At 36.8% G+C, this 17,738-nt stretch overlaps 2 protein-coding genes across 12 annotated transcripts; one reads left to right on the top strand and one right to left on the bottom strand.

Moving 5' to 3' along the window:
• The first annotated feature begins 1,027 nt into the window (after positions 1-1,027).
• LOC105198684 (jouberin) lies at positions 1,028-7,587 on the top strand. Its single transcript, XM_026134520.2, is given in 7 exon segments — positions 1,028-1,985; positions 1,988-2,974; positions 3,253-3,398; positions 4,350-4,706; positions 4,901-5,056; positions 5,286-5,737; positions 6,269-7,587. Coding segments are annotated over 7 exon segments (3,744 nt in total). The 5' UTR covers positions 1,028-1,342; the 3' UTR covers positions 7,272-7,587.
• On the bottom strand, positions 7,104-17,148 carry LOC105198683 (tudor domain-containing protein 7). Of its 11 annotated transcripts, none has more exons than XM_039450208.1 (17): positions 14,679-17,146; positions 14,007-14,224; positions 13,642-13,811; positions 13,311-13,374; positions 12,968-13,228; positions 12,108-12,251; positions 11,686-12,030; positions 11,403-11,600; positions 11,066-11,323; positions 10,737-10,982; positions 10,326-10,652; positions 10,007-10,221; positions 9,595-9,793; positions 9,383-9,492; positions 9,153-9,304; positions 8,398-8,651; positions 7,104-7,329 (listed from the first exon to the last, which is right to left on the bottom strand). In XM_039450208.1, the coding sequence occupies exons 1-16, from the start codon at positions 14,758-14,760 to the stop codon at positions 8,398-8,400; spliced, it is 3,243 nt and encodes a 1,080-aa protein (XP_039306142.1). In that variant the 5' UTR covers positions 14,761-17,146; the 3' UTR covers positions 7,104-7,329. The 11 variants fall into 11 exon arrangements, with proteins under 11 accessions (XP_039306142.1, XP_039306161.1, XP_039306139.1 ...); XM_039450205.1 differs by lacking the exon at positions 7,104-7,329 and adding an exon at positions 7,606-7,820; XM_039450198.1 differs by lacking the exon at positions 7,104-7,329 and having other exon boundaries at positions 7,611-8,651; positions 14,679-14,828; positions 15,838-17,145.
• Positions 17,149-17,738: the final 590 nt, after the last annotated feature.

Genomic DNA, 17,738 nt, shown 5'->3' with positions numbered 1-17,738 from the left:
TTCTAATCAGAGATTGGCATAAGAGGGTCATTTTGATTGATTCCTCACATTTCAACTCCTGAGAAAGAGAAAGCCTTATCCTTGAATGATCAAACTCTGATTAGAAGATTTCTAGTTATAATAATATAAATGACTTTCCGTATGAATAGTCACATTTATACGGAAATATACGCTAAATATAGCTATAATTTAGCGACTGCCATTGAAAAAAGGGATTTAAATTGACAAATTTGAAAGCATACAGACATACACCGACGACAGACAATAGTTTCTCAACGTTTCGCAAATTGCTAGATTCGCTTTACAACGTTTATTCTTTACTTTCTCCTCTTTTCCTTTTATGAGACACATTTTTTACATCAAAAGGACTATTAAGAAAAGTTCTTAGCTATTACCTGAATCACTTTTAATGCTCGAGCCTATTGTTTTCTCTGCTGCATTTTGTATTTACGGAAAACTTTCACTCCTGATAGTTCAAGATATATCTTTATCCTGCAGATACCTATTTCATAAGTAGAAAATATACAACATAAAGAATTTATAAAAAGGAGGAGAATTATATCGTGTAGAGCTTAAAAAAACAACCTGTTGACTTGTAATTGTACAAAGTTAATTTGGATCGGGATTTGTGAAAGCTACACGTTTCAGGTGAAAGAAATAAATGATCTGACAGAAATGCACAGAGCCAATTATAAGTAGAGATTTAATGGAAGAAAAGGCTAATGAACCCGATTGTGATGAAGAGACACTGCGAGATAAAGTAATTTTCGAGGAAAGTATCAAGAAGAACAGTTTTAATTATTTTCTCATTTTATTGTACAAACATTTCGTGGATTGAATTTCAGGATTTGTTTGCGAGGAAATGGAGAAGTAAAAAAGGATTGAACGAATTCCGAGTTTGTGGTGGTTGCCGCCGTCGTCATCGCCACCGCCACCGCCACCGCCACCGTCCCTCCATACCTCCATCGATCGATCCATGCCTCCTGAGCGTAATCAAGTACACTCCCGCACCTGGTAGTAACGCGCTTCTCCCAATGCGATGGACAACGTAGTTAACGTAGGATTTATATTGCGAGTAAAGTTTACATACGTGTATGAATATTAATGAAGATCACAACGAGGACAGAATTATTTTCTTCCAGGGCCGCGATGATATCACGTTTGGTGCATTGGCAAGTTTCATGAGTGATCGATCGGCTCGCACAACTGGAGCACACGCGATGTTTCACACTTGCGAACGACCTTCTTTCTTTTAATAACGGCGCGTCGGCAGCCTTAAAAAGAAAGAGTCGAAGCCAGAAAGCCGCTGCGCGTACAGAGTAGGCAGAGGGGCCACAGAGAGATGGCCAAATCCGCCGAGTCTGCGAGGAGAAGATTGAGAAGATCGCGCAACGTGTCCTCCTTTTTCGAGGAATCGACGCCGCCGTCGCCGGCAAAGACAACGGTGAACGTCATCGCGGACGTTCACAACGGGGCGGGCGAAAGGTCGTCGAGTCGACGACAACGAGATGACGACAAGAAGACTAAGCAAAGATCCTCGCAAAGCTCCAAGGCTTCTTCGCGAGCGAGGAGCGGAAGCGCTTCCTCGAAGGATCTCCCCAAACATGGGGACGACTCGATGATGACGGAGTCGCTGGATCTGATAGAGGAATTCGAGGCATCGAAGAAGAGAAACGATGAGTCTCTCGAGGAGAAACCGCGGCGCAGAAAGCAATGGAACACCGCGACGGCGGTTGTGGCGAACGTGACGATCGAAACGGAAGCAGGAGACTCAGCATCGAAGAGGCCACAGCGGAAGAGGTGGTCCAAGGACGCCGGCGTGATCCGATTGCCCGAGACGAGCGGCGACGACGACGCATCCCCGTTGATCGACGTTGATTCATCGCGCAAGACGCCGCCGCCGCCGCCGCCGCCGCCGCCGCCGCCGCCGGTTCCAGCGCCGCGAATCAATCTACCATCGCGATCATCGCGAAGCGATGCCCTCCTCTTGACAATCCGGCCTTCGTGTCGGATAACGAGACGGACGAGGTGCTCCGGATCGAGACCGATCACGATCGGGTCATTAGCACTAAGATCGAAATGAGGAGGATGAGCGAGGATGAGGCTGGCAGCCCAGCCCTGCGCTTGAGCAGCGGCGGCGGCGGCGGCGGCTCTTCGGCAAGAAAGCATCGGTGGGAGAGCACCGCGGCGAAGTCCAACGAGCGTCTCGCGGTGGACAGCGACGATCATCGTTCTTCGAAAGCGAAATCCTCGGAAAGTTCTCGAAGGAGCAGCGTCGGCCAATCGGACGAATCGGACGATCCGGAGAGAATCACCCGCGCCGCCGACGATCACACTCGATCGAGCTCACGAGCCTCCGAAGAGCGTGGAATTTCGAGCAGCAGCAGCAGCAGCAGCAGCCGCCGCCGTCGCCGCCGCCGCCACAGGTCTAAATCGCGAGAAACGACGCGCGTCAATCACGAATCCTCGAGGAGAAGAGAGCGATCGTCCTCGTTGATCGAGAAGAGGGACGCGCCGCCGCCGCTGCTCGTTGTCAGCTCATCCGCGAGGGATGCGAGCTCTGCGGTGGTGGATCCGGACGCGAGGATCAGAAGACAGAGGAAGAAGAAACGTAAGCAGGAAAAGGAAGCGACCAAGGAGGAAATCAAGTTTATCTCTGTGACGATTCACCGGGCGGACGTGCTAGAGGCCGATTACGTGAGTGTCAGACGACCGATGGTCAGGATTCATATCGTAGAGGCTCGCACGGGCTCGTATCTGAAGAGCGGTAACACCTATCTTCAGCCAATGATCACCGGCAAGTTCGACTTTAAGAAAAACAAATCGATGATACCAGTCTGGGAAGAGGAGCTCATCTTCGAGCACAGCTTCGACGCGATTATGAGACGCGAGGAGAATGAACGAGTGGTGATTCTCTTCGAGGTGATAGAGCTCCTCAACTTTGCCGACGCGAGTCTCGGTTACGACAAAGTTGGCAAGTTTCTATCGAGATCTCATATTAAAAAAAAAAACAAAAACAAAAACTAAGCGAAAATTAATTATCCAATTGTCCCTTTATATAAAAATTCTTTTTTTGTTTTTCCTCTCAATTATTCTAAATTATTATTCTTTATTATTTCATTGTTATTTATTATTCTAAATTTGTACAGCCGTGTCACCTTCATAGTTGCCATCATTAAATTTTTTTCTCTTAATTTTCTTTCACGCTTGTGAACATGAAGCAAATGTAATAATTCACGAGCGGTATTTCAGGTAGCGAAGGATGTTGGAACAAAATTGCCTGGGCATTCCTCAAACCCGTGGGTGTAAATAATATTTTTTATACGGACAAGAAGGTGCGATTGCAACTTTACAAACCCAGACAAAGTTTTAAAAAATACGGGAGACAAAAGTGCGAGGTAATTCACCGTTATTCAAGGAACTCTTTAGTATTTCAAAACTTTCATAAATGCAATTTAGACTTTTTGTTTAGATCTTTCCTAAAATCTGCATATGCATGCATATGTTTGCGTTCCGCTTTGAATGATTCATCATAATTTCTAATTTTTTGCTGCAGCCACTCTATATTCGTTTCGAAGCGACGCGCGACGTCGAAAAGAAAAGATGAATAAATTTATGAATTTATTTTCGCGTTGCATATCAAAATAAAGTAGTTTTCTCACGTCTGCCATTTACATTCGATAATACTGATTCTTATAATATGCCAAAAATTTTTTTTTTAGTAAAAGAACGTTTCTATATATTTTTATGTTTACCACAAAATATAAAATCCTACAGTTTGCTTCGATAAAAGTGGTCTTTGTGACAGTCAAAATTTATAGCTTCTTCCGAATGAACCAAAAAGCCTTTGACACTGACATCACATTGAATTATATTGTCAGCTGTAACGTGGGCACTTAATTTAACTTGATGTACAGCGTCAAAAAGAAAAAGCGTGTAACTTCCGAAATGCAATTTTCGCTTCTCCATAAAATTAAATGTAGCTATAGAATCCTTAAAGGACAGGAGGGTTTGTACGGTCAAATTGATGCGAAATTTGCGAATTTCTTTCAAGAAAAGGAATAAAGGAATGTCGTTCTTAGTTTAAAATTATTTATCTTAAAAATATAGAAAATTAATTTATAACGATTATACAAAACTTTTGAATATAATTAAGAAGAGTTCTGCCATTGAAGAGACAGATTCGAAACTTTTCTTTCTCTGAAATAAACTCGCAAATTTCTCCTCAATTTGACCACGGCATTCCACAAAGATTTCCTGTCTCCTCTTAAGCGACCTTTTTCGGAAAACTTTACATCCTATTGTGTAAATCGCATAAAGTTCTATTGTTCTACCTTTGTCTCGCATAGGTTTACACTTGGTGGCAATCGAACAACAGGGACAAGTATCCCAGTAGTCTTCTGGTAACAGTGACGTCAGTTCCACCGCCGAAACTCGAGCCTGTGCTTTATCAAAAGTTGCCAATGAACGATCTCTTTAATGACGCACAAATCGATTCGCGGGGTGTTTCGAAATGTACGTCCGAGTCGATAGGTCTCCCTAAATGGGCGCGACTGGCCGCTCAATCGTGTAAAATTCCAAACGAGACGATGTTCGAGACGGAAGTGAGCGAGAAAGGCTGCTTCTACGTCGCCTTCAGCAACGACGGCAAGTATCTGGCTTGCGTCCATTCCGAGGAGTACTATTACCCGATTGTCGCTTACGAGGTGCGTCAAACCGCAAACAAATATCGCGTCTATAGGAGAGGATTGAAAGGGAGAAGGATGAAAGAGAGAAACGTGTAAAAAAACATAATTAAATTTCTCTCGTGTGGTCGTAAAATTCAGTTACAGTAATATAATTGCAATTGAAAATTCTAGTCGTTTGTTTATGTTTATATTTATTGTTACTTCGTTTTCAGATCGAAACCGGCAAGATTCATGTTCGATTTCTCAGCCACAAGACTTTCGTGTACTCTCTAAGCTGGTCCAGCGACGATCGTTACCTGTTGTCGGCGTCCGCGGATCAAACGGCACGTATCTGGGATGTTCGCAATCAAATCGTGCAGTATGTCGAGGTAACTGTCTAATTAAAATTACGTATTTTATCAGCAACAATAACGTATATATTTAATATTTATACTAATTTTTTTCTATTACATTATTTCCATATATAATTTAACAATATACTAATTTAAGAAATAGTGCTTGAAACATAAATTTGTTTTTAAAATGCACCATATACGAAAGCAATGTGTAGGAAAATGTACGATATATAAAATAAATGTATTAAATGTATTTGTACAGATGCTGCCGCATCCTTCGTATGTTTATTGCGCCAAGTACGGGCCCGGCAATACGACGATCGTGGCGACAGGATGTTACGATCGAGTAGTACGCATTTGGGCGAACGACGACAGGAGGTCAAGGAAACGAGAACTGAGCCAGGAGCTGGAAGGCCACGAGGGTTTCGTCAATTGCATGGTTTTTCAAAAAAATGGTAACTTAATTACCGCCGATAGCGTGGGATTGATAATCCTTTGGACGATTCGCGAAGACAGTAGGACGCCGTCAAAGAGAATAGGACGCATGTCGAGGAAGATAAAACTTGGCGAGATCGAGGGTGTCATTATCAATACGATCGTCCTGCATCCCCTCGAATCTAGACTCCTCGTGCATTCGAGAGACAATGGTCTGCGAATCCTGGATCTTGCAACCGGTGTAGTCTTGCGAAAGTACAAACGGCTGAATAATCAAAGGTTACGTTTGATCAACGCTTTGTATGCATCTTTAACACTCTTTCTCAAGCATGACAATTTCTTTATGTTCACGAGCGAAGACAACATGAAAACAACATGAAATCTAAGATTTTTTTGTTCTTGCATCGCCTAACGCCTTCTTCCATGCTTTTCTTAACTAACATTTTTTTCATATATATATATATATATATATATATATATATTAATTTCTTTTTCTTATTCTATTTCCTCTTTTTTCTATTCGTGTTTTCATCTCTTAGCTGGTTTCTTCTTCATCGCATTCCTCGATGGTCTTATTTTAATGTAGATTCATTAACTACTTGACATTGTTTTCCTACGTTACTTTTTACCTGCCTGTTTTATTCTACTCATCGCTATATAGTTTTGCCTCTTCAATTGCCTATTATACTTGAAACTTTTGTTTCATCATTATTGCTATTCTTGTTCTGACTCTTCTTGAACTAATTCATTTCTTAATAAAAATATTTGTTTAATTCAATTTAATACATTTTTTGCCTTTCTTATTTATAGAATACAACTCAAAGCCTGTATATCTCCCTGCGGTGGCTTCGTTATATGCGGTAGCGAGGATTCCGTACTAAATATCTGGAATTTGGAGACAGGTAAAAACGTAGCTAGATATACGAACAGTGGACGTAGTTCGAGCAAGATGATTATTAGCTGCGTGGATTACCATCCTTATGATCATGTTTTGGCATATTCAATATTCGGTAGTTCTACGTCAGTTCGCGTCTTGAAGTATAATAAAAACGCGAGCGGCAATGACGTTGGACTACATCTTATAGAAGACACGTCGCAAATTCGAGGTAACGAAGTGATTCTAAATGCCACGAATCATCCTCCGTCTCGACAGAGTAAGCCTAGCTGTAGCACGGTAGGAAGGGAAGTAGTTTCTCCTCTATCTCATCGTCCCACGGCTAATCATACGATAATACATATCGAAAATAACGATTATGAGCGATCATGGACGATGCCGCATCATTCGAGAGAAATAGAACGAAACTGGAGAAAGAAGAGCTGGGATCGACTGCATTGTATTATCGAAAAGATCGACTCGATATTGTTCGGAAATTCAATGTTTTTTGACGACGTCGCTGAAGCCAAACGGAGTTCTAGCACAACCGAGCGCTGCGGCTCCTGGATCAATACGTCCAACAACATTGCACTTCAACGAGGTGATATGCTTTTGGAAGACCATACCTCAAACTCCACGAGATTTCACGATGGTGTCGTCCTTGGGAATGGAAACGACACGCAATCCAGTTTCACGACTGCATCCAAAAGTCCGAAACACTCGTTCGATTTCCGCAATTCAGCAGCTCCATTTAAAAAAACAAACACTCCCAAATCGTCGCATATCAGCTCCCCAGATAGCGCTGGTACTTATGTAGTGGAAATGTCCAACTTGAAAAACGTCGAGATTGCTGAGGAGATGGATTCCGTTCGAATAGTTGAAAGCGATAGCTCACGGATCAGCAATGTTACATTCCTGATAGAGAACGAGCATAAGTGATACTCTTCGGACTTTGCATCGGCTCCCTTTGGAATCTTTTTTTTCCAAGGTTTGTGCCCTGTTAACAGGTTTTATCTTTATCACATCATATAACACTTTTATATTATTAATTTCATATTTTAATGATATGTATGCAAAAAATAAAATGCATGTAGAAAAAATTATTATAGATAAACTTTATTTTACATGTAACTTTAGTTGCAGATCAATAAAAAAATAAAAATATTCGTTACAATAAACCTCGTGAGAATTTCTAGTGTTACGCATACAATATATGGCAATAAAGTAAATTATTCCAATCCAGGAGGTCAGATCACGTATTAGAAACGACTAATTGTGTAATGTTCAATATATATTTTGTATGTACGCGCGCTTATGTGTGTATCAATTGTACATATATAGAAACTATATATATAAATTTATTTTTTTAATCTATAGTATGTTTTTTAATTTACAGATATTTGGAATGCTTTACTTAGTTAATTAATATATTATACACAGCCAATCTTTTGTCGTTAGACAATCATACTGTTTCGTTTAATGTTAACCCTGCAAAGTTGAACGACAAAAAATTATAATGGAGACAACATAACGTTGTTAAAGAATACTTGACATAAAATCAATGTTTTTAAAAAAATATAACAAAATTATAATAAAACTTGCTTGTAAATAAACTGCACTTCGTTACAAGTTTAACAGTAATTACATCTCTGTCTATGTGTAATAACAAAAACGTAATTGATAATAACATTGAGAAGACTATTGTAATATACGCATAAATAAACCGTTAAACGAAAATAAGTAAAAACGAGAACTTCTGTAAGTTAACTGGCCACGTGCGTGTAATCTTGTTCATATCTTTTAATATTTAAGAAAAAGAAAATTTTCAAATAACAAAACTAATTGAAGAGACAAATTTAATCGACATAAAACTAAAATAATAATAATTTGTTATTCCTTTTTGTAACGTTCGCGTGCGCATCGATGTGCCGCTGTGCTTTCACGGAAGAAAAAAATCTTATAAAAGAATAACAAATTATCATTTACATGGAACGCATGGCGTCGTAAAATAATAATAACATAATCATAAAGAAAATATTTTTGCTCGCCGAACAAATGTAACAACCTAAGAAGGAAGCTCTTCATTCAAAAATCCTTCGATGTATTTGGCACGTCTCTCTTCTACTAATAATTTGTCGATATAAATGTCTCTTTCGGTGCTAACGTCAATCAGTCGTAAACCCAGCATTGTACCATTGACTGGCGAGAGATCGTCGAATATAGACTGATGAATTACGGAGACAAAGTTCTTTTCGAGCACTAAATCCTTAAATTTGATGCAATCGGTCACCGTCCAGTCAACATTTATCGGCTCTATTCCTAATTAATATTAAATCAGTTAGAAATTCTTGTAAAAGTGATAAAACTGTTTAAATTGAAAAATGTGCTTTTATACCCTATTCACCGAGAGAAAACTCCTCGTCGTGTATATGGGTAGCGTAGCGTGCTACCCAGTACCGTATACGTAAATACGGCACGTTTGGATCTAAAGCTTAAAAAATTGAGCATGTGAAATGATCACTATATTTAATGTGATATCATCGAAATCGTAATATATATTTAAATTACACACTTCCTCAAAAATATTGAACCAAACCGTTCAACAGTATTATTTTGTGAATCAATAATCGCAACGATATATTCTGATGTCACTCCGAGACTTGAATCCGAATCTTATTATCGAGTCTGAGCGAGCGGTAAAAAGGGAGGATTTTCCAACTTTTCTACAGGCGGAGTCTGCGCGAAACGAACGAGTTTTCGTCCAACACGAGAAATTTTTTCTCCGTAAATAAGGTATGGAAGAAAAATATTTTCCCTTACCGACGAGTTTAGCTTTTACCGCTTGATACGGCAATTTCAAGAATTTGCTTTTCAATAGCCGCAAGTTGTCGCGGGATATTACCATCACGTCACCGTAATCGCAAAAGTACGCGGATACATCACTATCGTTGATAATATGAGTAACGTATACTCTAAAATAAATAAAATTATTATTAACTGTATTGTTATTAACCCGTCTCTTTCATATTGCAAAATGATACGTTACATACCTGTACCACTCGTCGCGGTACTTTCCTGCATAAAGTTTACCTTCATTGATATACTCTAAAGGTGGATCATTGTTCACCTCGTAGCAATTTTGCAAATCGTTCATCATTGCCTGGAAATAAGAAAATGCAACGTATAAGGATATACTTCCTGAATTAAATAACATATTTAATATACATACACAAGTATCTTAAAAATACTTATTAATTCTTACTTTCAATTCGTCCGCATTGTTTAACGGTTGCACAATGAAGTGTCCTGGATGCGACACCAATGTGATATGAACGTCGAAATATTGGCCGATATCCGAAATTACGGGTGGATTCAATTTTTCAACCAATTCTGGACCTCGAGAATTTCCACGATCCAGACGTTTCTTAGGCTTGTTATTATTATTGCCATCTTCGTTAACTCTATACACATAGAAGCTTTTTTAATCAAGTTCATAAAGTTAGTACAGAATTTGTAAGTATATAAAGAACAAGATGTAGAAAATATACAACTGCAAATACATAAAATAGAAAATAGGAAAACGAGGATATAGGACAAGTATAAAGATATAAAGCGTGCGCATGCAGATGACGATTTTATATATATAAAAAAAAAAAAATAGGTAAAATGTTTACTTTGATAGTTTGTCTTCATAAATCAACGATGTATTTATCGAGACCAACATGTTACTCGGCCCGATTCTTTTGAAAATCTCTACCACTGGAACCCCGGACATACTAATCTCGATGACTTTCGCTAAAAGTAAATCTGTGTCGGAGACTAATTCACGAAATCTTGTCAGCCTTTCGTACATCAATTGATCAATGTTGTGCAGAAAGATTTGCATCGCCTAATTTTTCACATACAAACATATGAATGTAAAGATTTTATCTCCACATGAAACGACAAGGAAACATTAAATGTAAATTTGACAAATATCAATTTTTCTTGTACCTGCTGAGGAATGCATTGTAAAATCTGTGAGGCTTTGTCAATGTCAAAGAGATTATTCCTCGATATCCGAACGGTTCGACCGATATCAATCAAAAGTAATGCTACCTCCCCTTGCTGTTCAAAAATGTCAATCGCTCTTGCTCTATACCATTGTGAATTCCACTTTGCAAGGTACGTTTTTGTGAAGGTAATCCCCTCGACTCTTGTAGCATTATTTGTAGACATATTTGCGCCATTTAATACCGTTTTGGCGAACGAATTTATTTGTGCATAAACTTTACCTTGTTCGTCTACGTGCGTCACATATAATTCAGTTAATTGTCCCCGCTGCAGAAAACAATCGATGTAGGTAAGAAAATAAGAAAGGACAGCAATAATAAGAAAATCATAGTAATAAATTGAGACAATTACCCGCATTTTAAAAGCGACAGCAAAGTTTTCTAAAATTTTATTGGCTAGGACTTGATTAATATCAATATCTTCATCTTTACTTGTATCATAAAAAGTCACCGTTACATATGAGCCATATTCATCGGCATCTCTACCATGTACTCTCACGTTAAATACTTGATCAATTAGCAGATAATTTTCGATTTCTGGTACTATTTGATCACAATCGCGGAAGTCTTTTAATCCATAAAGGCCTACTCTGATAGCCTAATATAAAAACAGAAACACATGTAATGAGATACACAAGATACAATTGAATTAACACAAGGCCAATCAAACAGACGAGATACCTGACATGGAAGAACGCAAAATTTTCTGTCCAAAGGATGCAAGACGTCAGGTTTGTATCGTTCCACGAGTCCTTCATCGATAAAGAAAACCGTGGCCATTCTGGTTTCATCATCAAAATCTATGCATTGTACTCTATGCCAATAATTTTCTTCTAAAACGACATAGAAATCGTTAGGTACGCATACCGCTGGCGAGGTGCGTTCGCTCATTTGATCATAATGCCTCATCATTTCGTTTGTCATATCAACAAACTCGTCCTAAAAAAAAAAAAAGAGAAAAGAAAATTAGCTCGCGAAAAAAGACGAATAGATGGTAACGATACGATCAGACAATTACATTTTGATCGTAGAGTCGAACCCAAATTTCGACGGTATTTATAACACAAGTGGCACACACTAGCCAAATAGCCGCATCGGGTATCGGCAATATGTCGGGCGCGACAGATCCAATCGGACTTAACTGTATCTTTTTGTTAGACGGGAAGATATTCTCAGATGAAATTTTGGATGACAGCGTGGAGTTACTTTCCGATCGCTAAATAAAAGAAATATAATGCTTATTTCGATCTGCAATTCATTATCGAAATGAATAAAAAATACATGCATATAATGTATATTACTTTCGAACTTGGGGAGATTAGACAAAGTATTGTGGAATCCCCGACGCCTTTCTCCTGAATAATATCAATGCAGTCATCAATAATTTTTTGCCAATTGTGAGGTAAGGCCTCTCCATATTTTTCATTATAACAGTCGGGTAATAGATGCATGAAGACTCCACTTTGATGCCCAGTTACGATGTTCAAAATGCGTCTTTTTATCAATTCCGTATCGATAGTCGTCACCTCGTGATTCGATGATTCTTCAGCAAGACTTTTCAAAGCCTTGCGTGCTACAATTTTCTCAGCTTCTTCCTCGGTCGCCGCATCCACCGGGTAGGACTTCTCGAATATATGAGCGCCAATCTACGAGAATCATCGATTATTGAAAAAGATCATATCTTCTAATCATGTATAAATTAAATAAAATCAATATAATTTACTTTCACAGTGGCATATATAGTGATTTTAGCATGTTTCTCTTTATTTAAATATGTTTTATAAATAGGTGAAGGTAATTTTAACACATTGGCACGAATTTCCAACTCTTTCCGAGGATCAAGAATTTGAGATGGCGGTGCAATACTCTGCAAGAGAATAATAAAACTTCATGAAAGTAGTTCACGTGAGCGAATCAATCAACAAGATGTTTACTCTAATTTTATGAAAGAATCCCCTAAAAATTCCCTGATTTTCCAGAAAGTTTATTGATAATTAAATAAACTAATTATGGTATATAATGATCTGTCTGCAATACACATATTTAGCTCACTGGAAGTATAAAATTGAAGAGATGATTATTAGGCACATAATTTAAAACGATTGTTACTAATTTTTTTTTATAAAAACTTACAAGTCACAATATACATAAATGTATTACTAATTGTTGATATTTTACTAACTGATTGCCAATTGATTGTAAAAAAAATCTAAGAAACAAAAGAATTTAAATTCAAAAAATTTCAAAAATTCTCCTAAATATCAAGAAAATCTAAGTATTCCTCAAACTAAAAATTTCCTAAAAATATATGGTGCATTTCTGATAATAAATACTCTCAAAATATCAAAACCATCAAGATATGAAACAAAAAAATTGTTTTACTTTGTTATCCCCCCACCCCCTCATTTCTTATTCATCAAGAAAAAAAGAACTGCAAGTGATAAAGTACAAATATAAAATCAACAAAAAATACATTTTATAAACTATCTATTTTAAAATATTACGATTACAAATGTGATATATTATACTTCGTATATTATTTATGTTTTCTATAGAAATGTTTAACACAAATTATGTTCTTACCTGCGGTATATTAAGGATAGATGGGACAGGCGTAGTTGTACCACTGCTATTGTAATTATTAATCGGTATTGAAGGCGTTACGGGAGGAGTAACTTTGAGTCTTTCGCTTAGTTTTGAGGTTTTCAACTCTACAGTCTTTGGTTTTTGATTTATCACAGACGAAGCTGCTGTATTGTCATTTAATACTTTTAATCTTAAATTACAATTATTAGAGGAGTAACTTTGGTTCACTGGCTCTGCCACTTCAATCAGTCTCTGTAACTATCAAGATGATTAATAACGATACAAATGTAATATGAGTTATAAAAATCAATTTGAGCCCGCAAGTTGAACCTGCACTCACTTTGGGAGTACTTGGTGTTATGTTCTGTGGTAATGGACGCTGTACTATAGTTTCCATAAGAGGTCTAAAATATTGCAAATAAATAAAATTAATAATACCTACACACATATCAATATTAAATAATTTTCATTCCTCATCTTCAATTTCAATTTCTCAGAAATTATATGAAAAATTTGTAATTAAAATTTAAAGATATAGAGAGCAACACATCAAATCATGAAATGTACATAAACAAAAACAAATTTAAATTATTGAATTAATTGATATCGATGTCACAGTTTATTTTACAAATAATACTTGAACAATATTTAAAAGCAGATTGAATACTAACTTAGGTAAATACCTGCAAAAATCTGTATACAAGTTACTCTTGCCAGGTGTAGATCTAGTAAAAGAATTGGAAGAACTAACGTAATTATTCCTGTTAGGTTGCAAGCCACTGCTGGAATTATTATTTTTAAAACCAGGCGAAAAACCTTTTGTTCGTCGAGGTGGTGTCCACTGAAAAAGAAATTTTATAATTAATTGTAGCACATATAGAACTAACTAAATTACTTGAGCTTTGACATTAAAGCAAGCACAAAATTACAATTTTCAATAATTTGTAGTATAAAACAATGATTATTTTTGATAAATATTGAGTAAAACAATCAATATGCATATTACAATATTTACTTTAAGGAGTATAATAAGTACTTTTTTTGGCTGTGGTCGTATTCTTCGTCGAGCACTCTTCTGCCGCGAAACTAATTTTGTAAGATGTGCTGTGGATTTAGAAGGTACAGCTTCCACATATAGTTCTCCACATTTCTTGGTCAATGTAACATCCGGAATATTGCGTACAAAGGCTTCAACAGAAGAATATCCAAATTGTCTGAAAGGTAATGGTTCTCCTGCTACTGTACGATAGTCCGCTGCAAAATAAAAATTAAAAAATTATGAGTCAAGTCTTTGAGAATAAGAGTTTAGAAGAAAAAAAAATAGCTAAATAATTGCTTATTTATTAATTGATACTAGTTCTTATTTTATTAACTCTTAATGCACAAATCGATCATATTAAAAAAGAATTACTAAAAATATTTACTAAATTACTCTTTGCATTAAATGTAGCAAATGATTAATATTCATTTCTATCAATATAGATTAACTTTAATCTTGATTTGATTTGTTTTTCATCTTTTTGTGAGTTTAAAAATTAAAAAAGGAGTTAAACTAAGATTAAAGTTGATCTAAATTGATAGAAATGGACACAATACTATAAGCAAAAAAAAAAAAAAAACTGAAATAGCCATTACAGATTCAAAACAGTATCAAAACTGAAATAACTATAGTTTATAATTACTTCATAATAACAGAATTGATATTTACCACTCAAGTTGTCCAACTTGATACCACCTTTGCATGATATCAGGCATGATCGTAGATTTTTTATGACATCGTCTTGACTCATGGTGATTCTCTCATGCAAGAACACAGTTAGATATATTTAAATCAATGTTTAAATTTATGCTAACTGACCTACAACAGATTTCAGTAAATATATTAATGTGTATGATCAAAATATACGACAGAATATGTATAGAATAGAGTAAAGCTAAGTAAGATTCCCAAAAACAACAAGAAACTGTGATGTAAACAAAAACAAGTCACACATCCATAATAATTGATCTTGTATAACACATTTTCATTAAATTTTTACTACGTTTACACGTTATCATTAATTGGGTTTAGTAATATCTGTAATTATGAAACTGACCAATTGCAGTTATTCCATTCTTTACAGGAATACTTATGGTTGGCCAGTTTTATAACATCAATGTTATAACTCTGGTATAAATCGAGTTGGGTAAGCATAATCTTTGATATATTTCAAATAAGCAATAGCTATTGAATATTAAATCTTGTCAAAATAGGCAATCTTCAATGTAACAGAATAACGTGAAATTTAGTAATAGAGATCTAGCAAAAATAAACCGAAGAACCTACTCATGGAAAGTGCCTGATTATCAAAAAGAAACCAATAAAATACAAAACAAAGTACTTCTAATTTTGTTGTCATTAGTTATAACATTTATTTTATTTATATTTCACATTAGATGTTCTGTAACAGTTAGATAATACAATAGATCAAAAAAAGATATTGATACTCACTAAAGTATAGGACAAGTATATTATTCAATAATAATCAAAACTTATCCTACATACATATATAGCTCCAAAACTATTTTTTCATCATAGATAAGAGAAAGGAGAGGAAGAAAAACCACAAGAGATATATTTTTGAGCAACTAGCATCATTCCATTAAATTAGTTCAAGTCTTTGGCGTTTAATGTTTCCGTTTTTTTTTATATAAACTATTTTTCATTTGTCTTATTATCTTTTTTACTGTTTATGAAATAAGCTCGGAACATTCGTCGTCTAATCGAATCACGGCATCTACTTCTCGATGCTTGAAAGGGATGGAATGTAGCGGAAAAACACGCTGTTGAAAGCAAACTTAAAAAACTGCAGTCTACATATACCTACGAGCAGTACGGATCTTTGTGAGAGTGATACCAAATTGTCATCTGAATGAAGGTCAAATTGACCAAATCGAAATAACGACAGGTAAACAAATATGACCTCACAAGCGAGACGTTTTCACTGCCATATGCCGCGATCAGCGGCGAGCTACAGGCGAATCTTAATCGGGACGAAATCGAGTGAAACGGTATCGGTTACCCCGTGACGACAAGTTGGCCACGACATCGGAAAGCAGCAACTAGGCGACGATTAGAACGAGGTCATTAGCGCGCGAGCGCGCGTGAGTGTGTGTGTGTGTGTGTGTGTGTGCCGTGCGCTCGCGGCCAAGAAACGGTTATGTGCGTTATCATACCTTTTCTCTTTTGAGTAGCGAGATTTCATTCGGCCACCGCCGTTGTGAAACCGCTGCCACGTTCTGAACGATGACGACGACGACGAACTCGATTATCTCGGTCGTCGTCGCCCGCCCTTACGACCGTTCGTTTATGAACAGACGAACCCGAGACCACGAACCACCCTCTTCTCGTGATCAAGAATTCTCTGAATCATTCGCGAGCTGCGAAGATGTACCATGTACCACGTACCACGTACCACGTACCACACCTAATCACTGGTATATAACCGTCGACGTTTCTGGACGTTTCGTTGGTTTCGCGAGCGGCGAGCAGCGAGAGGCGCACAGCGCACACCCGTCTATCTGTAACAATCTGTATCTACACTCGCTCTCTCTTTCCCATTTCCTACCTCTTTGATCGCTCTCGCTTCTCCCACGTAACGGCCGTCGGCCGATTCGTTCGGAATCGACATTCGCCAAAGTGGGTCGCGTCGTGTTCGCCAATCACGCGCCTGCTTTCCGGAAATGCGAGAAGTAATTAAAAAAAAAAAAAACAAGATGACAAAGGAATGCTTCTCTACAGCTCGACGCGCGACTCGAGAGTGCCCTTTGAATCGTTTCCCGCCCTTTTATCGTCAATGAAAGTCACTGAGTTCGTAAGTCGTAAGAGGGCTAGAAGAGATAACACTAGCAGAATAGTTAGTTGGGATGTAATGGTGTGGCGATTTGTCTTATAGTTCTTACATTACCTCGTTAAAGTTGTCCAATGTTATATCAATGTATTCGAAATTCTTATTTCTTCATCTTTCTCATGTTCTAACATTAAAAAATTTTCTTTTTTGCGTCTTTTATGCTGTACGGCTGTACGTGGCCTACAATGAAAAGAATTTTAAAAGTAACAATTTTTTGAAAGTTAGTTTTTTCAAACTTTGACCTTAAATAACTTCCGAACGGATCAATTAACTTTCATTTTGAGCTAAAAGTTTTCTTTCTTTATGCCCTTTTCTAAAGATATATTATAATATGAAAGGTTTCACTTAAAATTGTTGAATTGAAGCTTCTCTTAAGCCTTACATATATATATATATATATATGTAAGGCATATATATATGTAATACATGGATATATATATGTAAGGCATATATATATGTAATACATGGATATATATATATATATATATATATATCCATGTAGAAATTTGACATTTATAAAATAGTATAGTAGTGATTGTAGCGCACAGATGTACTGTCTAACAATAAGTTAAATAAAGACCTAGATTCATATCTGAGCAGAAATATTTGATTTTTATACATTACCTCTCGGAAAGCGATGGCAAATCGAGAGCATCTTGCTGTAAAAACTCCTTTAAATTAGGTCGTTTAGAATTGTTTAAATTGTAAGTTCCATATATCTATAAATTGTAAAAAGTCCACATCACAGAAGTACGCTGAAGGGTCACTACATTTTATCAACCAAAGATTGGAGAGATTTATAAAATAGATATTATATATATATATATATATATATATATATATATATATGTATGTATGTGTGTGTGTCTGTCTGTCTG

Source organism: Solenopsis invicta, chromosome 1 (genome assembly GCF_016802725.1).
Source record: "Solenopsis invicta isolate M01_SB chromosome 1, UNIL_Sinv_3.0, whole genome shotgun sequence".
Taxonomy (NCBI): Eukaryota; Metazoa; Arthropoda; class Insecta; order Hymenoptera; family Formicidae; genus Solenopsis; species Solenopsis invicta.
Note: the sequence above shows the minus strand (reverse complement) of the source record. Positions and strands in the feature narration are given on the sequence as shown.

Coding starts and splice junctions, on each gene's coding strand:
- LOC105198683 (XM_039450208.1), bottom strand. CDS start 14,760: ATGAGTCAAGACGATGTCATAAAAAATCTACGATCATGCCTGATATCA. Junction 11,601..11,685: donor TAATCTCCCCAAGTTCGAAA/GTAATATACATT, acceptor TCTTTTATTTAG/CGATCGGAAAGTAACTCCAC. Junction 11,324..11,402: donor TTCGACTCTACGATCAAAAT/GTAATTGTCTGA, acceptor TTTTTTTTTTAG/GACGAGTTTGTTGATATGAC.